General features: G+C 42.2%; 1 protein-coding gene across 2 annotated transcripts in view; it reads right to left on the bottom strand.

The window, feature by feature from the left end:
* Nucleotides 1–21,724, bottom strand: part of RASA3 (RAS p21 protein activator 3) — a 233,719-nt gene extending 211,995 nt beyond the window's left edge. For both annotated transcript variants that reach the window (XM_088454142.1, XM_088454141.1), the window contains exon 1: nt 21,570–21,724. In XM_088454142.1, the coding sequence (XP_088310268.1) occupies nt 21,570–21,624 (55 nt within the window). In that variant the 5' untranslated portion in view covers nt 21,625–21,724. The remainder of the gene's footprint in view (nt 1–21,569) is intronic.
* Between the last annotated feature and the right edge of the window lie 1,768 nt (nt 21,725–23,492).

The raw sequence follows: 23,492 nt of genomic DNA on the forward strand, positions 1-23,492 counted from the left end.
TTTTGGGGTCCCAGTGCAATGCACAGACACATTAGTTCCCAGCTTAAAAATAAATACTGAGCACTATTGGCCTACAACATTCCATTATCTTCTCCACTTTTGTTATTATGGTAATATACAGTCAGGTAGCCCTCCCAGGTATTACACAGTAATCCAGACAGTGCAGTGTGTGAACAAGAATGAAGTCTGATTTGTATTCAAAAATAAAATTATGTATCAGAGTAGCTGTCATTTACCGTCCCCCTGGCCCTCCCTCCAAGTTCCTTGACAACTTTGCTTCCTGGCTCCCTCACTTTCTCTCCTCAGACCTTCCCTCCATTATCCTAGGTGACTTCAATATTCCAATTGATATCCCCACAGAATCCTCTGCCTCCAAACTCCTCACCCTCACATCTTCACTTGGTCTCTCCCAATGGACCTCCTCACCCTCCCATGTGAGTGGCCATTTGCTTGATCTGGTATTCACTCACCGATGTGATATTTCTGATCACTCCAATTCCCCTTTCCCACTTTCTGACCATCACCTTCTCTCTTTTAACCTGTCCCTCTCTCCTTCCCCTTCTCTACCTCCAAAAGCCACCATCACTAAGCGTAACATTGACGCTATCGACACAGTTTCCTTTTCTTCCCTGCTTGACTCTCTTCTCTCCCCTATCCTCCCTCTCTCCTGTCCTGACCAAGCCACTTCCCTATACAACGCCTCCCTTACTTCTGCTATGGACTCTGTTGCTCCGGCAATCACTACTCACACTTGCAGATCTACTCCTCAACCCTGGCATTCCAAATGCACCAGATACCTGCAAAAGTGTTCACGAACCGCCGAGCGACAGTGGAGAAGATCACGCTCTATGGCAGATTTTCTCCATTTCAAATTTATGATCTCATCCTATAGTGCTGCTCTCTCCCTCTCTAAACAGTCATTTCAAGATCCTCATCTCCTCTCAGTCTTCTAATCCCCAGCGTCTCTTCACCACTTTCAACTCCCTCCTTCGTCCACCCCCTCCTCATCTCCCCTCCTTGCTCTCTGCCCTTGACTTTGCTACCTACTTCACATCTAAAATTGATTCCATACGTCAGGACATCATATCCAACCAGTCCCCCTGCTCTCCACCTCCTCCTTTCCCAGATCACCCCTCCAAATCAACTTTACCAACTCTAGCATCCTTCTCCCCTGTATCTGGAGAAGAAGTCATGGCCCTTATCCGGTCCTCCCCCCCTTCCACCTCCCCCCTTGATCCTATCCCCTCCCGCCTCCTACGCTTCCTCTCTCTTTCTGCCTGCTTCCATCTTGCCCACCTCATTAACCTCTCCCTCTCATCAGGCACTGTTCCTTCTGCATTCAAGCATGCCCTTGTCTCCCCCATTCTTAAAAAACCTACCCTTGATCCTAACCTTCTTTCTAACTACCGACCCATCTCTCTCCTCCCTTTTGCCTCCAAACTCCTTGAGCGGATTGTCTACAAACGCCTTATCACTTTTCTTTCCTCCCACTCCCTCCTTGATCCTTTTCAGTCCGGCTTCCATTCTCTCCACTCCACTGAAACTGCCCTCACTAAAGTCAGCAACGACCTCCTTGCTGCCAAATCCAAGGGCCACTACTCTCTTCTCATTCTCCTTGATCTCTCTGCTGCTTTTGACACTGTGGACCACCCTTTCCTGCTGCATATCCTTCACTCCCTTGGTCTACGTGACACTGCCCTCTCCTGGCTGTCATCCTACCTCTCTGACCGATCTTTCTCAGTTTCCTCTCATGACTCCTCTTCCCCCCCACAGCCTCTTACAGTAGGTGTTCCTCAAGGTTCTGTTCTTGGACCTCTTCTATTCTCCCTCTATACTTCCTCTCTAGGTGAACTCATCAGCTCTTTTGACCTCCATTATCATCTATATTCTGATGATACTCAAATCTACATTTCCTCCCCTGATCTCTCCCCCTCTCTTCTGACTGGTATCTCCAACTGTCTCTCTGCCATCTCTTCCTGGATGTGCCAGCGATTTCTTAAACTTAATATGTCTAAGACAGAGCTGATAGTCTTCCCACCCTCCCACATAACCTCACTTCCCACTATTTCTTTATCAATTGATGGTATAACTATCTCATCTAGCCCCAAAGTGCGCTGTCTTGGAGTCATCCTGGACTCATCCCTCTCTTTGAAATCACATATCCAGAACCTTTCACAGTCCTGAGGTTTCCATCTCAAAAATATTTCTAAGATCAGACCCTATCTCACCCAGGAGGCTACAAAAACCCTCATACACTCACTGGTCATCTCCAGATTGGACTACTGTAACCTCCTCCTATCTGGCCTCCCCAAATCCCATCTCTCTCTTCTCCAGTCTGTCATCAATGCTGCTGCACAGCTTATTTTCCTCTCCAAACGCTCTACATCTGCCTCCCCTCTCCTACAAGCCCTCCACTGGCTCCCCTTCCCTTTTAGAACCCAATTTAAGGTTCTCACGCTCACTTACAAAGCCCTCACCCAATCTTCCCCCATATACATCTCTGATCTCATCTCCCTTCACTCTCCTCTCTCTTTGTTCAACTAATGCACGCCGCCTTTCATGCCAGCTGATTACATGCTCCTACTCCCGCCTCCAAGATTTTGCCCGCACTGCTCCCCACCTCTGGAACTCTCTCCCACTCCCCATCAGACTCTCCACCTCTTTGCAATCCTTCAAACAGGCTCTCAAGACCCATTATTTCATCAAAGCCTTCCAGCTGTCATTCTAACGCCCTGATACATACACCTTCCTTCCCATCTGTGTCATCCCTGTTTGTCTTCCTCTCCCCTTCTAGAATGTAAGCTCTTATGAGCAGGGCCCTCTAACCTCTTGTACTTCTCCCTACTTTAGCTTCATCTACTTCTTACTCACCACTAGGGTACCTAACACTTGGCTGCTTATGCTCTGTTGCTTATCTGGGTGTCATGATCACTAATGTAGCAAAATGTATTATCCATGTCCTGGTCCTGTATTGTATTGTATTGTTCTGTAAGTCGCTTATCTACAACTTGTTTATGTGCTTTGTAAGGCACTGCGGAACATTTGTGGCGCCATATAAATAAATGATAATAATAATAATGTATAGCCCTGAGTTATGCAGGACAGTGTAGGTCTGTAGGACAATGCGTGTCTGCTTTTTATTTTTGTCTTAATTGTTTTGGTGGGAGGAAGCTCCAGAGGCATTAGTCAAAATAATGTTATACAAAACTACTGTATCCCCCATCCCCAACAAAAATTATTGGTGCAGGGCCTACATCACAAAACATACCCGGAAAGACTAAAAGACCATCATAATATGTATAGTTTGGAGCAGAGAAGGGAAAAACGAGACACGATAGAAACTTTCAAACATATCAAGGGTTCTAACAAGGTACAGGAGGGAAACATTCTTCAAAAGAAGAGAAGAACATAAGGACTGCACTGAGGTAATCTGTATGTAATGCCGGCAGTGGAATAGCCACCGGATCATATACAGACACCAGAAGACCGAAGGAGGCAAATCCCGACTGGAGCTTGTAAGGATACTAACTCACCCCCTTATCCTACCCTATCCTACACCTCCCCTCCGTGTCTAACTCTAACCTCCAATCTTTAGTGCATAACCCAACCCCCCCCCCTTGTGGTGCCTAACCCTAACTCCTTCTTTCCCTACCCTAGCCCTCCACCGGGGAGTGCCTAGCCCTCCCACCCATGCAGCTATAACCTGAGACACCCGGCTTACCTTCGCTCGGTATGCCGGGATTTCGTAGTGGGGCTAATGATAGGCATCGGGATATCGACAACTATCTTTAGTCCCATGTTGGGCTTGCAGTGTCGGGATATCGGCGGGCGGGAAAGCGCCCACCAGTATCCAGACTGCATCCCGCACTGAAACTGGGGTAGAAGTAGGCTTAGGGAAATATGAGGAAAAATTACTTCACAGAAAGGGTGGTGGATAAGTTGCATAGCATCACATCAGAAGCGTTAGAGGCTAATATAGTAGAGCAATATAAACATGGTTGGGATAGACACAAGGATATCCTTACAAAGAACTAATGATGATTTTAGGGTACCATGAGGTTAAAAAAAAGGCCCAGATTAGATGGACCAAGTGGTTCTCGTCTGCCATCAAATTCTATGTTTCAAATTCTATATACTGTATGAACTCAGCTATCCAACACCTACAGAGAACACATCCAAATCAGGTCATGCCTGTATCTAGCTGATCTCAGTTGACTACACGGTCATCCATTTAGTGGTCTGGTCCAGTATTTAGCCTATCAATCCATTAAGAACAAAGGAAACAGGTTCCTAATGAATTGCTAGGCTACGTTTTCAAAATGATTAGATCAGCCTGCAAAGTGTCTGCCTCCTCTGTTTGCGGGTAACCAGTGTTCTTGAAAGGTAAAAGCATCCACACGTGTCCTAAATTGACACAAAATATCTCTTTGGGGAATTTAATAAAAAAAAAAAACACATGACATGCCACCTTACACAAAGTTTTAGAAGGCAAAAATTATCTGATCAGATCAAAGAAACTCTGGCTTTAGGGTGAACAGGTGAATGGACGTGTTGTGTTAAGCTGCAGCAACACACGCTGGATAGGATTTCGAAGATCGCAGCTGCAGCTATCTGCAATGCACCCGATCACTTTCTAAGGTTACAGTACTGTAGCAAGTGCTGATATGTCCCATCCAGCCATTCATCTCATCGACATTTCCTGAACGCAGATGTCCTCGTCAATAAAATACAGAGCAAGCCCTGAATTCTTAGATAGCTCAACAGCACATTGTCTATTATTCTCTTGGTTCTTAAAGCAGGATGAGGGGGGGGAAAAAAAAAAGTTTTTTATTTTATTTTATACTGAATATAGAAAGATATTCTACTTATAGACCTATGTTAAAGATATATAATCACAAATAGGAAAACTATACTGAAATTCTGTTTAATAAGCTTTATATAAATAGGTTTGTAGAGGACAATGGAAGCTGCATTTTATTACATTTGAATATTCTTATATATATATATATATATATATATATGTTTTGCAACTGATATGAATCAGACCATGGACAGAAACAAAAACTTGTGACAGAGCAGTTTAAAAATGTTCTGTACTTCTCCTGACGGTTAAACGGTTATGTCACAAGTTTTTATTTCTAGTCACAGACTGTACTGAGTCATGTAATTTGCAAATTAAAAAATAATAATATATCATGTGCATGATACAACCTAGTATGCTACAGAATTTCTTGCCAGACAAAGCATAGGTAACATGAAATATTAACTAAAGTGCCTAAATAGAAACTGTAACTGCATTTACCTAAGAGCTCAAACATCAACTTCATTTAGAAATAAGCATGTTTTACAGTGCTAAATTCATAGGTTCAGTGGGGGTAGGTAGTTGAAATCTACCCCTGTCCCTGTGTAAGAAAGTATGTGGATTATTGTTTTATTGTCAATTTTATAAATTTTCATAAATTATAATAAATACGAAATATCTATGTACAATTCATTCTATTTTTGTTTCTTTTTTTTCCAATGTCGATTATAGCACATTTATAAGGGCTCTATTTAATAACTATATCAAATAGCATACTTAATTTACAATAATAGTGAAACTTATGTATACAGTATGTTCCCATAACTTACCTGCCTGGTGAGGTCCAGAAGTGTCAATCTCCTCCACAGTGTCCTCTGCTGAGTTGATGGCAGCGAGCTCTGCTGGTGATGGGCTGCTAATTAAGGTGCATGAATATCTATAGCTGGTGTAATCAGTACAGTCATAAACAGCGGTAAGCTCAGCTTACCGTTGTTTGCTAAATACAGAACAGAAGTCATAACCCTTTTAGGACTCGATAAAGGAGTTATCACTCAATCTTAAATGGAGACCTTTTTTATATATAGCGGTGCCTAAACAGTTGATATAATACAGCAATTATATTCATTACAAATGTATTGATTTCCAAAAGTTGGGGGAACAAATAGTAAATGAGCAGCCAGGGGGTATATAAGTAAAAACTGATTGAGAATCACTGGTGTAGTGCATATGCAAAATCTTGCATAGGAAATCTTAACACCTGATGAAGGTCACAATTCTTATATATTGCGATGGCAATACACTTTACTAAAAGCAATTGGCCTAACAGGGTCACCACTCCCTCAGTACTGTAACAGGTTTAATTGCACCTGAAATAAATATAGATTTCTTTAAGTACAAATTGGCAGATGTATTCATCAAATCACTAAAGAGAATGCAGACTCATGAAGCAGTTAGAATGGGCAATATTACTAGAAATAACACACTGAAGTTCCTCTAATTTCTGAAGTGGTGTATCACACTGCACCCTCAGCACTATCGCTGCCATTAAACAGGTCCACTATAAAAGGCAGGCTGGTGACCTTGTGTGGGGGAAGGCACTGTACACTTCCTCTCCACCAGGCTTGTAAATACAGTAGGATGTTAAACACCAATTAAAAGAATGAATAGTTATACCTTTTAAAACTATATATTTGATTTTCATTTAAATATATAAACCACATTTCTACTAAACTAAATTGCACACAAACATATACACACACACACACACACACACACACACACACACACACACACACACACACACACACACCCCACCCCACCCCCCCCCTACCTTCTGGGTAGCCAGCCATGTGCGCCTAGAGGAAGGGGGAGTAGGAACAAATTATCCAAGCCCAGCGCCCCCTCCTTACCTATCAGTGGCAGCAGCTGTCTCCTCTGGCTGTGCTGAGGGTGTGGGGGAGCAATCACACGGATCGCGACCCCATCTCATGGATTTTTGCCCAGCTAAATCATCCTAGCGGGGACACTAAATGATAGAGTGTATTTGCATAAAGCCATGTTGGTACAAGTACTTATGTAGATATTGGTGAATTTTATTTTTTATGGTTTATGCACAACTCAATGCTAATATTTTGAGTGCTCTTTATGTTTCTTTATGGAATTTTAAATTTTAAAATATATTACTCATAAATAAATAAAAAACACAATGAATCTTCAAGCAGACCTACACTGAAAGGTGGTGGAAGAGGTCTTCTAGTCTCTGGCTGCCCACTTTATCTCTGCCCTCACTTACATCTTAGTAGACTATTCTGATAATATGAAAAAAAAACTATAGACTGTTAAATACTGCACAACCCTCTCACTCATCAAGATAAGATACACGGAGATGTACAGGAGATGAAGAAGAATGAGAATGCAATGTGACCCTATGCAAATACATCTTCAAAATTACCATCCAAATGTAATAAAATATTTAAAAAACCAAAACACATTTTTATTGCAACAAGACATTAGTCAGCGGAATGGTCATATGGGTATTAGAAACACACACAGTATTGTGTACCTTGTGTCAGGACTTTTAAGTTCATCATAGGGGGGGGGGAATTCAATTACTTGCGGTAATAACGGGAGGTAGCCTCGGGCTTTAACACCCAGGGCTCATCAATTAGCTTCCTGAATTCACCCGAAAGCTGTTAACGTTCATTAAATGAACATGTTAACGGGTGTACATGGATTGGCGCGTTAACTAGCTTTTATCACCCGACTGCAAGGTTAACGCAGATTTCTTTTCGGGTCTTAGGAGACTCGAAAAAAAAATCCCTGATAACTGGGGTTAAATGAATATAGGAGCCAGCGTTCAATTAGCACCCGTTAACTTAACAGGTCTAGTCTAATTCTTCCCCACAGTCTGTAGACCTCAATATTTGTCTGTAAGTAACTAATAGACATATTAGGTATTTAAATAAACATCATCACAATATAATCCCCAATGTGTTCTGTCAAGGTCTTGTCTTACAGGAACAAATACATGTGCTGTTTTTTCAGCATTCTGAAGCTGTAATTCAATTCCATAATGACACATTCTAACCAAAAGAGATCAACCATCATCAGAGCTGAAGCACTCTAATTCAACAGAGTAACAGAATTACCCCTAGAGTGGTGGTTAACTTTCTTGAATCATGGTGCCCTAAAGTATCAGGATATTTTCCAAGGCACCCCTTGGCCAAAAGTTTCTTATTGAGATACTCAGCACAAATGATTAAATGTAGTAAATTGTGCTAACCCGTCATCTTTAGGCTCAGTTATGTGGTTATGGACAGGGTTGCACTTCTGTTTGTTTTCAACCAGCAAAAATAGAGTTTGTGGAGTGAGCACCAATTATAACATATTTTGTCATCTCTGCTTCACTATGTTAACAATTTAGAAATAGGGAAGGCTATAGGCAATTCGTATACAACCAGTACCTAGAAAGCAATGTACACAACATAGAACCATACAACCAACTTGTAATGTCTTTTGTTGTTATTTACCTGCCTTTTAGGGGGAAATTCAATTAGCCATGATAACTTGTTTACACAGATAAATTGTAACGCGGCTGGGCGTAAATTCTTTGCTTTTCAATCAGCTGTGCAAGTTATCCCTCATTAACTTTCCATAGGATTTAACGCTGCTTATTCTTCACCGACCACGAGAAGGTGAAAATTTGGGGAAAATCCCTATTTTAAGATAAAAAATGTCGGACTCATTTCAGTACCCCTGGGTACTGACACCTTTTAAGTGTCTCTTATACTTTGCTTTTGGCCACGAACAGACTTCTATACTGATATACAAAGTATATGCACACACATCATCTACTTTCAACAGCTGGGGTGTTCCACAGAGGATTCCGGACAGAAATCCCAGAGGGAATGATAGGGCACTCAACAGGCTTGATGCAAACAGGTTTGGAGATTTATTATCACAGGAACAAATTGTTATAATCAACGTTTTGGTCCTATAAAAAGGACCTTTTTTCAAGATATCAGCAATCCATAAGCAAAAAGTAATTGAGTCACAATTTTAACTGAAATGTCGATACTGACAATTTGTTCCTGTGATGTTCTTCTGATGTAATAAATCTCCAAACTTGTTTACATCTAGATAGATAGATAGATAGATAGATAGATAGATAGATAGATAGATAGATAGATAGATAGATAGTATATTAAAAATAGGAAATGAGAGGACACTCACTGGGTTTAACAAACAAATACTTTGACATGCATACATACATAATCAAACCTAAATGCCAGTAACTCTCACGCACTAATTTTAACCTGATCATCAAGGTAGCTATCCTCTTTGCTCTTTGTAGTAGCAAATCATGAAGCCATTCTTCAATTCTGACATCCTAAAGCAAAAACAATCAACTTTGACAGACCTAAATCAACAAAATTGACCAACAAGCACTGAAAAGCTTTGACACACTTTCAATCAGTGTGACATATGAATGGAGGCACCTCAGAACAAAAAAACTAAAATACTATATATATTGTCTATTTTGTCACAAGTCCTTGAACAGAGATATCATGAAAGATCTATGTAACTGATGATCAGCTGGTGGCTAGGGGTTGGTGTGTAGTTTTAGCTAATAACAGAATTGAGACCTATAGCCAAAAAAACTGGAAATTCTATAAAAACTGCAAAATAGTAAGAAAATATTACTGTTGTCCATATAATTTTTTTCAGTATTCAATTTTTTAATATGGAGCCCTTTAAAGTAATAATGTCCCAAAAGTGAAGTTTCCAAATATTAGATTGCCTGCCAGTGACCTAGGTATACAACATTATCAATGCGTTTCATATAATGAGCACTACGTGCATTTAATGCAATGAGTGCTTATAGGAACTCAAAAGGGGGCGATTCAATCAAGTGCGATTTTAATAGTGCCGGGAATGAGTTCCCAAATTATTCAATTGTCCCCATCGCGCCCTGCACTTGAGTCAGGAGATGCAGGTTACCGCGCCTTAAGCAGGGTGTTATGTCTCAGTAGCCTGCATTCTCTGACTTAAGTGCCAGCTGCGATGCTGTTAGCGCATGCACTAAGCCCGAAAACAGCATCGCAGCACTAGTTTAGTCAGATCTCTTCTCATACCTCAGGAGGGTGTGAGCAGAAATCATCTAGTCGGGGTTAACAGTGCTGTCAATTGAATAGCACAGAGAACTCCCGGCGCTATATAACATCGTACTGAATTGAAACACCCCCAAAAGATACAAATAGTAAGTTAAGGTTTCCATTATGCATTCAGTACCACAGGCATTTCTAGCTGGCTAGATAGCTTCACCAACTAAGATTTTGTTGCAGTTTCCTGTCTTCATTTAGTCCTTCTGAGAAAAGAAAAACAAGTGACTCAAGGAAGGACCCCCATGGGCAGCTTCCTGAAAGATCCTTAAAGAGGAAGTTCAATCATGTTCACTGTAATACCATGATTGCTATAAAGACTTTGAGTAGGAGGTTAGGAAATATCAGTGCCGGATTACTGGCAAAGTAATAAGGATGCAGGACTCCTACACCTAGCCTGAATACGTCATGCGGCGCAAGATGCCTTGCGCAAGCGAGTTACCATGACCCTCGCGACGCAGATTGTCTTGATCACTTTTTTTTTACCCCAAAATGCGTCTAAGTTGTTTCACAAAACTGCACTGATTCATTTTATATGTGATACTTGTATATCTGAAGGACAACGGAACTTTGAGTTAAAAAGCCGCGGCATTGTAGCACTTCGTATACAGATTCCGTCTCTGTCACGCACAGATATACAAAGGTCACATCAAATTAATCAGTGCAGTCTTATGAAATGTGTTGTCGCCTCCGATTGTGACTAAAGCTGCATATCCACTACACGATTAAGGAACGATTGAACGATAACGACATCGTAATCGTTCATTATACTGTGCAGTGGATGATATGTCGTTCAATGCAGGCACCCTCCCTCATCCCTGAACATGCACAGTATGCAGTATGTTCTGGCGACCAGCGGGAGCGCGCATCGCTGGTCGTTGCTGGCATATTCACTGCACGATTAATGAACTACTGAATGATAACGATGTCGCTATCGGTCAATTATCCATTTAGATCATGTAGTGGATATGCGCCTTAAGGCTGCGTACACACCTAAATATATATTCGTCCAATCTGTCTGGTGGGAAGTAAAATCTTGTCCGTCTTCCAGTGTTTGAGACAGACTGAACAGGTAAATCTTTAGGTCAGGTGAAAAAAAAATTAGAAATAGATGCTCGGTGGAAGCCAAATCGCACGGTACCTGGCGCGATGAGAAGGGTGGTTTGGCGCAACTGCAGCAATAGTGATGAGGACACATCTTCACTCCTCCACAGGAACTCTACAGTCAAGGCCGCAAAATATCCCATGTAATGAATGTACTTCCTGATAGTAAAAACACCCCCACCAGTATATCTGGCCTTCCACTCAGAACCTCCATGTCACTTCTGGCCAACTATGGGGACATTGCTACCGGAACTGATCACTAGGTTTTATCAAGCATTTCACAAAAAAGTAGACATATAAAATATTTCCTATTTAACAGAGATCAAAATGAAAACTATACTGCACTTCGTTAAATAGGAAAAGAAGGGCAATTCATCACTTAATAACAATTTAACTATGCAATTGCCATGAAGTTCACAATAATTTAATCAGCTAGCCCTATTGTCACTCAGAGAAGTAAATACAAGTATCAGAGGACATGTTACATTAATATTCCCAGAAAGTCAGACATCAACATCGCTGGAAATCCATTGCAATAAAGACAATTATTTAATTGCTTGCACTTGACTATGCTGTGAGCATAATAAACTGTGTGCGTCATAGCATAATATTCTCCTGTGCTGTTACAGAAAGCGCTCATCAGAAGACAGTTCAAAAGGCTATTTGTATGCAGCATGCTCTTCATTATAATGCTATTCGGAAATAAGAGCAAGGCGTACATGTAGACAACTAGCACACAAATAACTGCTTACATTACATGATGGAGAGGGGCTGAGGGATTTCTTAAGTACATAATCTTACAGTGACATACTAAAACTTTTCTGGTCAAAAGTAAAGAGGTTAAACAAATGCATTGTAAAGAATGAGAACGTAAAACAAAGGGGGAATTTTATGGGGACCTGTTGACCATAACAAGCTTGTTTTACAATGAAAGTTATTGGAGCTTTATATTTTCAGCTCCTGCCTGCCGAGAAACGGCAGTTTACCAAAGCCGCAGCTTCGTAAATATAGCCCTTCGTCCTCAGTTGCTCCCGATTAAATTTGACCAGGAGCAGCTGGCTTCCGCATCATGTGACCTCTCCTCTACACACTACAGCAAAGTCACAAGGTTTATCCAATCAGAGGAGGAAGAGTGAGCACCGTACATTCTGCACCACGTGCTCTTGCTCTGTGAGCTGTAGCTGTCAAGGCAAGTACTTCAAAAATGTTGGCGAGTAAAGGTAACCTAGAAAGTGCCAGTGAGTGGAGCATGCAGGGAATGTACCAAATTTTCTTTGGGATTGCCAGTGAGTGGGCAGATTGTTGAGATTGCCAGTGAGTGAATGGAGGATCTGGAACGAACTAATGCACAATGGAGGCGGATCTGCAGGCATGCCAGTGCGCAGTGGGGGTGGATCTGGGCCATGCTAGTGCGCATTGGGATGGATCTGGGGCATGCCAGTGCGCAATGGGGACAGATCTGGGGAATGCCAGCGAGTGGGGAGCAGATGGATCGGGGAGGCTTGTGTTGAGGTCTGAGTGGCATGTGGGGGAGTTTTCAGGAGCAATCTAAAATCATGTTATGGCTTTTTTCCTAAATAATTTTATTGAGGTTTTCACAAAAACGCACAACATGGAGGGGCAGAAGAAAGAATGAGGGAGGAGCAGGTTCTGGTTCAATACAGTTCTTCAGTAGAAGACTTTGGAGCTATATAAAAGCATCACTGAATGCATTATGACAGCTATACAAACGAATGACAACATTTAACAAAGTATTTAGCTCTGTGCACAAGAAAAGAGAAGGAGAAAAGGGCTAGTGGTGGTGATGGTGGGGGGTTAGTATGGAATGGAGGAGAAATAGAAAGGAGGAGACAATAAAGAGGAAAAAAAAGGACCATGGTACAGGGTAATGGAAACTGAAAAACAATGGTCAAGACCCAAAATGAGCCAAGACCCAAAATGAGCATGGGGGGGGGGGGGCATTTCCCTTTACGGCTCTTTATACAGTCTTAAAACGAAAGTAATATGAACCCTATTAAAAGTTTGAGGGGCTACACGTAAAGCTCTCACAGTTAAGCTAGGTACACTATACAATTATGGGGTCAAATGTGTGCACCAGATTGCATGAACAGTTATAACCAGGTTCTCTGCACAATTCGCTATGATAAAGGCTTCTACTCTTAAAAGTAGACACATTTAGTGAAAGACAGGTGGAAAGTGTAGTTTCTGCTGCATATCTACAGAAGCAAGGCAGCCAATAAACATGTTACAGTGTAACCAAGAACTGGATGTCATGCCAAGCTCTACTGCTAGTAATCAAACCGCACTGATGTCAAGAGGGTTTCTGTAGAGCTAAAGTAGCAGCACTTCCTTGCAAGTGTTCAATTTCATGACCATACTCCACCCTTGCTACTGCAAAGGAAAAACACCAATACAATAAAACACTCTAAAGTGGGTGTCACTTACCACAGAGTATACAAAACACATCTGTGTTATGAAGTGAGCATAGGTGAAAGAGTCACAGAAAGAAATGAAGCATTTATTTCTGTTGTCTTATACACCAATTGGGTGAGCTAGGAAAGCATTTTCCATTCAACCTGCATATTAAGATTTCTTAAGAAAAGACACATTTTTTATCAAAATGGAATTCTTTTTTCCTACTACTTAGCAGTAGACAATTTAACCACAACAGTAAAAAGTCCACCTGCAACCTCCAACTTGATTTCTGTACAAGGTGTTAAAACTAGGATGGTTATGGTTACTGGGTGTGTAAACAAGCTACAATAGTATAGCGCGCCGAGCGTGTGTGTGTGCAACTTTTTACCTTCAGTTGCGTCTTATTCGCACAGCATGCCTAGGTTCTGTGTGTGACTGCGGGTGTATCTGCATGCGAAACGCTACGTTACAGCCGCTGACACTGTAATGTAGAGTTTCACATGCAGATACACCCGCACTCATTAACAGAACATAGGCATGCTGCATATCATTTTACTCAGCAGAAGCTGCTTGTGCTATCTGTCCGCATTTGAAGGCAAAAAGTCATACAAAAGATGCTCAGCACTACCGAGTCACGCTGCGACTAGGAGGGCTGTTTAACACGCAAGGAGACTAGATGTATGTGGACCCATCTGTATATACATGTATGTTGGTAGTACAACAGTGTGAAAGTGTAGTTACCATTCAAATTTCATCAGCTCTTATAGGGTGAATAAAATTAATTTCTAGTTATTAAACCAGTAACATGTCAACTTTTGTATAGCACATGTAGAGTTTTGTAAAAACAAAAAGATAGAAAAACAATATAAAAAAGTATAGCAAATATGGATGCAGTAAAATGAGAGTAAAAATAAAAAGTATAGAAATAAATTGTAAATACGAAGTAAGGAACTACTATTCTTAATCAGAAATCTGAAGTACCAATGACATTAAGGGGTCAATTGAATTACGAGATTGGGGCGAGTTGCCATTGCAATAGCGTGGAAAAACAGTCAATGGCACCACAAGCCGCTCACCCCACGGCACGACCATGTGGATTTTTGCATACAGCCCTACAGGGATGCAAAATAATTCTGTAAGTCCTAAGGTACCATAGGCATACAGCTTACCCGCGGCCGTGCGTAATTTGTGGCTAACTGAATCTACCTCGAAAACCTCAAGCACACAAAGTTGGTTGAAACCATAGATATAAAAGATCACTTACGGAATGTAAAATCTCCTAAATAAATCGTAAAAATAGACATGGCATTACAAATTCTTTGATGTCTGTAAAGAAGTGGTCAGCTAAAGAAATATAGGTCGCTTACTGCTCTAATAGGGTGCCTGCTGGCAACAAGATGACTATTATAAAAAAAAAACATGAATCAGTGGGAGAAACTTATTTCTCTTCACAGGGATGTAGCTCCCAGGATAAGTGCCTGCAGGTATCCAATTGACTGCATCGCGCCTGGGAATAAGCCGGGAGATGCAACTTAGTTGCAGTAAACTGCTTCTACCAGCTTCAGTACCGGGCACAATGTGGTAATACTGCGACTAGCCTCGATGCACTAGTTTTCTGCTCACACCAAGGTAACATGCATGTGCTGCACTTTTAAACATAAATTAAACACTAGTAGATACAAGGCCAAATAATGGTGCCCTATAAGAAGTGTCTTGCACATTGATTACGAAATAAATTGAATTGTACACTTCACTGAGCAGAATACCTGATTTTTTCATGTCCCAAAGTAAATAAGCAAATTTTCATTATATGGCAGCACAAAATGAAACAGACAATTATGTCCAGTAACATTATATATGATTTCTCATTGTTCATTTTGTTATGTATTACACTATGTAATGTCTTAAAAGTGAACGATCACACAAAAGAAGGGTTAATTTTTTTACTTATATCTTAGACAAAATCCTTGGCAGTCTCCAGGGAATTTTGCTCACTCCCTAAAACCCACCCTTTACATCCGCTCCACAATTATTAATAAAGCATTATGTCGTTCTAACAAACCATCTTAATTCAGAGGTCTATAAATCCTTAGAAACGAAACATCTCAAAATACGGGATATGGGAGAAGTTCAGGTTAGAGCAAAAGGATCAAGTAAACTTATAGGGGAGAAATCAATTCAGTGCGATGGACGCAATGTGCCATTCCAGAATGGCACTTTATGTCCGTCAGCATTGCAAGTTTTCCCTTCCAAGAGAGGTGAAAACTTGCGATGTTGGCCCTACCGTACATGGCAGATACGTGTGCAGCCAGGCATGATGCCAAACAGCACATTGCATTCAACTGATTTCTCCCAAGTTGATCACAAGTCTGTTTGGTGACCGTATATTGCGTGTTTTCAAACTACGCATGCTTTATATCCGAGCATATGCAAGGTCACATGACTCAGTTACACCTCACTAACGACTGAAGGTGCATAACTGAGTTACAACAGGGCCTTTGCATGTAGGCAATGTTCCTTGAGGAATGGTTAGTGGAAAGTGGGCTATACAGAGCTGCTCAAACGTCTTTTGCAACAAGGATATGGCTGGTGTAAGTGGGCAGTGATAATGAACATGGCTATGAAACCAAAGCAAAAGGGTGTACAACTTTGCATATGGGAGAACATAGACACTTAGTTTTGGCCACGCAAATATAGGAGCAATCAGCTCATTATGTTTTTACTGCATTTGACAAAGCACAACAAAAAAAATATTATGAAATTTCTCTATGTATATTATGCAATGACATTTATTTACTCTTCTCCTCCTTCAAGTAACTCCATATCTACTCTATAAAATAGGGATAGGCAGACACCGGCATCATAAGAGATTTAATTCAACGGCTAGCTAAGTGTAACAAGAGACATAGATAAGACAGTTAATACTAAAGGATGCCCATCCCTGTATTCAAGTGGACTTTTCACCTAAGAATCCAGTCATTATTAAACATATCCATCCACCATGTAGTCTTTACTTCTGTATGTCATATAGCTAAGGAAGCTATAAATAATTGTATCAGCTCCTTGCCTCAGCAGCTGATGTAGAGAACCATCTTGGACAGACATGAATAACCATGCATAATTCAGCGAGTTTATGGATGACCACTTTTTATATAAACCTTTGCTAGAAGCTTTAAAAACTGTGCATGCTTACCACTTAGGTTACATCCAAGATGGGATTTTTTTTTGTCATTCTTTGAAAACCGTTTTTTTTTTGGGGGGGGGGGGGTGGTTTATTACATCACAATCATCATTCTGCACACCTGTACCCAATAGTTTATAAAGAGAACAGATGTTAGTCATTTATGGGCTTTTTATTTTTACTCCCATTCCATTTACCCTAGAGGCATTTTAGATGCATCTATGGAGCGTATTTGGTGTTGAACACTTTAAACACGCTAAAGAAAATGCTGTCTTTATATAGCCTTAAAAAGAATATTGGAAGCATGAAAGCCATAGCCCACAAAGACAATGATTTGTGAAGTCGCTTGTTCTCCTTTCTCCCAGCCCAGTTATACTAACTCTGACTACAGACATCATTATTAGGAGGTAGGAAAACACACTGAAAGTGGAGTAGCAGCATATACTTAGTTTTGAAGATCTTTCAAAGCAATGAGTTTTGAGGGGTGCCCAAAGGGCTCATTAATTTTTCCAATGGCTGATTGGACCACTATATAACAAATAATAATAATAATATTGCATATGGTGCAGTTATAACATGTTATCTAATGTACCACATTACTATTATATATATCTTTTTTACAGTTACTGTAAATGTGATTTTAAAGGAGTTAGGTGAAGCAATTTCCTTTGCACTGTTCACTTCCTTTTCTGACCCAAACCCACTGTGGGTTTACACATTATATGAAGACAGGCAATTTTGTGACACATGTTCAATATACTTACTTCAGGTTGGGTGTGTATATAAACTAGAACTTTAAATGTGTGTGGTCAGAGGGAGCATTAGCTCTTTAGCCATGGAACCTCTGCAGACTGCATCACCCTGACCCATTTGAACAAGCTATCTATCCATTGTGCACTGAGCAGGTTCACATGTAAATATGGTCAAAATGATTTACTGTGCTATACAGTGCGATCAACGATCTCTGAAGGTGCGTACACACGGGTCGATTTTTTGGAACGATCTGTTGTTAACGACAAATCGTTCAAAAAAATCGTTCAGTATTTACACCAAAATGATGAACGAAAACTACAAATGCGCGCCCCCGTTTGTAGTTTTCGTTCATTGCCTGAACTGGCAGTACAACCTGATGATTTTGTCAGGTTGTACATGTTCTGGGATGAGGAGGGGGCCCGGCAATGAACGAAATCGATCTTGATTTCGTTCAGTGTTTGTACTCAGTGTCGTTAAAGACACTGAGCACAAACTGCCGGAGAGTCACGGGACGATGTTCGTTCATGGCGCACATCGTCCCGTGTGTACGCACCTTTACACCAAATGACAAACACATGTAAACACAACGCATTGGGAACAATTTATTTTCACTGCACTGTGTGTGTTACTCCATATAATGCCACTGTAAACTGCTGCAGGAGGCCATGAGCTAAGTATTATAATTCAATATTTCTCAAACTCAACATGTCAGATAACAAATACATATGTAGTGTACATCCCTAGCCCCATGCACCTGTCACAACCTGTGAAGTTCCTCTTTCCTGCCTGGGGTGTTGCTCTCTGCTGTGGTGCTTCCAGCACACTCAGCTGATGCAACAAACTGCTGAGATACAGAACAGAGTGTGCTAGAAGCACCAGAGCAGAGAGTGACACCCCAGATAGGAAAGAGGAACTGCACGGGTTGTGACAGGCGCAGGGTGCTAGAATGATCACTACATATGTCTGTCTATGTCCAACGCCGTAACAGGCAATCATTGGACCCAATAATCGAATTTGATAGAATGGCAATACACTTCTATCCACTACAGAGGCCCCAAAAGGGCTTCACTGTGAAAGGAACTGTCCCCAAGCACACTTGTCACTTAGATGAGCAGAGCAGGGGCCGCAGAGCAGATGAACATGTATTGCCAGGCATCATCGTAACCATTGTACCATAATTTATGTCTCATTACATATTATACATTTGTTTGGTAGACACCTTCACCACCAAACCAAAAAAAAAAAAAAAAAGTTTGCACACTTTATTTGCATTTGAAAAAAAAAAAAAAAGACTGAACATTTTCTATAATAAATATACAGCTGCTAAGTTTATACCTAGGAAAAACAAATCTAACTGGAACAGAAAGTAAATAAATAGATAAATATATATATATATATATATATATATATATATATATATATTTATCAACATTTTGTGGTTTAGCTATATGGGCTCCGCCTTTAAGTGAAACTATTTCTCATCTGATTTGACACTTTATAGAAAACCACAACCAAACTGTTTCCCTACATGTGTGAAAGTCTCTCACTTTAAAAATATATATGAATTAATATAGAGATACAGATGTGTGCCCTGGCACATGAGGTGCCACGGGGCACTTTCAGGGGCACTACAGTTGGTGGTCCAGTACCAATTCAAATTATTTATGGTCAATGTGATAGACAAAACCAGTACATAAACAAACAGAAGCTGTGCCCATCACCACAAAACTGAACGTAAGGATTACAGCATAGCTCAATTAATTAAATATTTTTGCTGAATTTCTCAATAAGAAACTTTGACCTAGGGGTGCTGTGAAAAAAAATCTGAAACTCTATAACACCATGGTTCCAGAAAGTTTGGGTACCACTTGCCTAACCCATAAATCCAGGCATGTGAGGTATGAAGGAGCATTAGCCAAAAGAAGGGATCTGAGACACAAGGAACCACCTGTGCTATGAATTTTAACTCACAAATGACCCTTAATGGTAAATATGTATATCCATAACAAAGTGATAGGTAGAAGTTCTATAAATATGTAACTTATGCAGGATACACACCTGGCCAACACAGCAGCTAGCTGATTATCCCACTGACTGAGCGACTGATTTGGTCAGCATACACACTTACCAATCAGCATCTCAATATGTTCGGGCAGACATCACTACTGACGGGCATTTAAATTTGTCCACCCAGTTGTGATGTCATTGTCAGCGGTTCCTGTGGCCAGCTTAATGGGTCAATCTGTTGCACGTACACACCAGCAGATGCGCACAATATATTACATTTGTCGTGCTGTGCGGCAGACGGCTTATATCCGAGAACAACGTCATTACAGATATAGGTTGCGTGAACACATCCGCAGATGCACTGAACGATATAGCGTTCTTCGGCTGTACGTACGATATATCCTACAGTGTGTACCCAGCATAAAAGTTTCAGAATATCGGTCAGTACCTTATCTTTCTGTTTTTTACAAATATATTAAATGACCTTTTGACAAATACATTATATCAAACATTCTGTTTAGAAGATACAATAGGCAATTTGGCAAGAAAAATATTTCTCTAAGTATTTTAGGCTTCACTAAAACCACATCCTCAAATTGACCCTAGTAACCTGAAATATGATATTCCCAACTACCACATCTTAACAACTTTCAGACACTGAAATAATTTAAATCTGTCCATGCAGGCTCACACTCATAAGTAATAAGCAACAAGCTGCCATGAGTTTGTATTCAAGTCACTGAGGGCCTTGCTTTACAAAGATTTTCCACTGGGATAGAATAATGAAAGCTTTGTTGCACTAAAGACGGTGCTGTCCAGGGAGAGGTTTTGCCAGTAAGCAAATCACACAGACATGGGCATGAAATTCTGCTCCCCTCTGAAATTTTGGCACACGCAAAGCCAGATCACCCAACGTATTGAACATCTTAAACAAAGAGACTCAACTTGAATCCACAGAATATATAACAATCATTCATAATTTCTGGAGAACCTTTGCTGCTGAGGGAGGTTCAGCAGTACTGTCTTCTCTAGAAAGAACATTTGTGCACTACAATCCCCAACATGGCACTATTCGGTGTATTTCTGGAATTTTAAATATTCCTTATACTTAAAATTATTTGATATGGCACAAAGAATACGAATTGTGAGAATTCATTAAACAAAATAACATGAAGATAGATGTATTTGGTCAAAACAGGGTATTCTCATTATAAAGTATTCTGAAAACGGAGGAAGCTGTCCACTATAGAATTCACAGCTTGGTAATATCTGTATTTTCTACTCAGTGCTGATGTGCGTGATATACAGATTTACACAGATGCAAACTGTACAATGACTCAAACAGGTACAGTAACAGATAAAAGGGACACCACTCAGCTACCTACAGTCCTACCTCCTGTCCCCTCTGGACATAAAGACCCACAAGTTGGCACACAGTTGAGTGTGTTCTTGGCAGTTTCCATTGGCATCACACTATGACACTATACCCGAGTATGTAGTAACTGGAGTAGGGTGAGAGGTGGGTGAAGTGCACACTGGCATGGTCACTAAGATAGGTAAAGTGCAGGCTGACATTGCAATGACATGGGAGATAGGCAGGCTGACATGGGCAATGAGATGGGTAATGGGCAGGCTGAGGTGGGCAACAAGAAGGGTGATAAGAAGGCAGTAGGGGCAATGAGATGAGCGAGGAAGTCTGGCATGGGCAACAGGATGAGTGAGGGGAAGGCTGGCACTGGCATGGGTGAGGGGAAGGCTGGCATGGGTACTGAGATGGGAAGGCTGGCATTGGCAACGATATGGTAGAGGCGAAGGCTAGCATGGACACAGATGGGTGAGGGGAAGGCTGGCATGGGCAGAGATGGGTGAGGGGAAGGCTGGCATGGGCACAGAGATACGTGAACGGAAGCCTAGCATGGGCACAGAGATGCGTGAGGGAGATGCAGACTGACATGGGCACTGTTTGGAGGTGTAAGTGCAGCTGCACTGACCAGGACTATATGACAGTTTACTCCACCGCATACACCCATCACCCAGCATGGTTAAAGAAGGAAACTTTGTGCGCTGTGAAACTGTCGGTTCTGGGCTGCCAGAAGTGCAGACACGGGCTTGCTCAGGTCATAGCGGAGAACCGGGAGTCGCTCACCTATCTTGATCCTCACGCTCTGAAAAACACGGATCCCCTCCTCCTCCACCGCCATAATGCTCGGCACTCTGGCACGGCTAGCTGTGTACTGCGGGCTCTCCCCCGGCTACTGTATTCCCGGTACAGCCACTGCGGCTCACTGAGACCCGGTCTCCTCCTCACACAGCGCAGTACAGAGCGCGAGGCAGCAGGGGCAGTCGGCAGTCGTCCTCCCCGCACACTACCTTGCCCGGTGATTGGCTATCTCTGACACAGCAAGTGGAGGGGGCGTGGCTAGGGGATGTGGCCTCGGTGGTTATTGGGTAGAGAGGCTCGCGGTTACTTCCCCTCCCACACACAGTGCAATGGGGATTGTTATGAAGCTGGGAACGGGGATCCGTGAGAGTGGCATGGGCGTCCGCTGCATGTAACAGTGCTACTGCTGCACGCTACTGCATGGCCCGGGACACGGAGAACAGAGTCTGCTGGCATATGGGTCAGTGCAGGCACTTCTTAGTCCTGTGCACTGTGTCATGTTGTCCTGTCTCTGCAGACGTGGGTGTGGGAGATGTGATGTGCAACAGGCATTTCTAGGGCACAAGAAGGGGTGTATATAGGGGTCCGAGCGCCCCAGGCAAAGTAATGGTCTGGCGCCCCTCATAATTTCTGAATAATTATTCGGTACTTATATCGTCTCCCCAGCAGCCCCCATGTTTCATCAGCCAGCACCTTTTTCTGTTTCATCAGGCAGCACCCATTCTGTCTCCCTAGACATCCCCCTTTTGTCTCCCCGTCCACCCCCATTTCGTCTCCCGGCCATACCCCTTTTGTCTCCCGGCCTCCCCTTTTGTCTCCCCGCCCATCCTCATTTTGTCTCCCTGGCCATCCCCCTTCTGTCTCCCCGGCCACCCCCTTTCTGTCTCCCCAGCCACCCTCCTTTTGTCTCCCTGGCCAACCCCCTTTTGTTTCCACGACCATCCTTCTTTTGTCTCCCCGGCCACCTCCCTTTTGTCTCCCAAGCCATCCCCCTTTTGTCTCCCAAGCCTTCCCCTTTTTGTCTCCCCGGCCTTACCCTTTTTGTCTCACGGCCACCCCTTTTGTCTCCCCGCCCATTCCCATTTTGTCTCCACGGCCATCCTTTTTTTGTCTCCCCGGCCACCCCCCTTTTACCTCCCCGGCCACCCCCCTTTTATCTCCCCGGCCACCCTCCTTTTGTCTCCCTGGTCACCCTTCTGTCTCCCAAGCCAGTCCCCTTTCTGGCTCTCCAGCCCCTTGCCACCCGCGTCCATACCCAGCATGCCACACACATATTTACTATATCTTCTGGCTGTAGCTGGCTCCTCTTCAGTGCAGCGATGCAGCAAGCGTAACGTCATGACGCCACGTGCGCCTTGTTTAAAAGTAAAAACAAAACTTTATTCATTAATTGTGTCTACCAGGCAGCCGCCGGAAAACGGCAGTGGCTACCCGGCTCTAAACAATCCTGCTTTATTGTCACATTTGTGCGTTATAGCTTGTAACGTGTTTAAACTGCCTGCTCTCTTTGTTATTATCCTTTATTATTATGGCAAAAAAAGGGTTCTGCAGTGCCTTACAAATGAGCAAAACATGTAAACAGTGACTTGCAGTACGAAACAATGTAATACTATGGCCCCAATTTATCAATGATAGCTGTTGCAATGCGATCTGGGCATGATATTACCGCCCATGATCGCATTGTAGTATGCAGAGCCGGCCCTAGGCATAGACAAACTACTGTAAGCAAATGCCTAGGTCATTTGGAATGCCTAGGGGCATCCAAGCCTGCCTAGGGCTGGTGGAGGTTTGGTGCAGGCACGGCCTGGAACCTGCTGCCGGCTGGGCAGAAACTCTTGCAGCTGCTACTTCTGCTGCATAGCATCCATGATTGGAGCTCAGCTGACAGGTCTGTTTGGGCCTGTCAGC

Source organism: Taudactylus pleione, unplaced genomic scaffold (assembly GCF_031769625.1).
Source record: "Taudactylus pleione unplaced genomic scaffold, aTauple2 ptg000609l, whole genome shotgun sequence".
Lineage (NCBI taxonomy): Eukaryota > Metazoa > Chordata > Amphibia > Anura > Myobatrachidae > Taudactylus > Taudactylus pleione.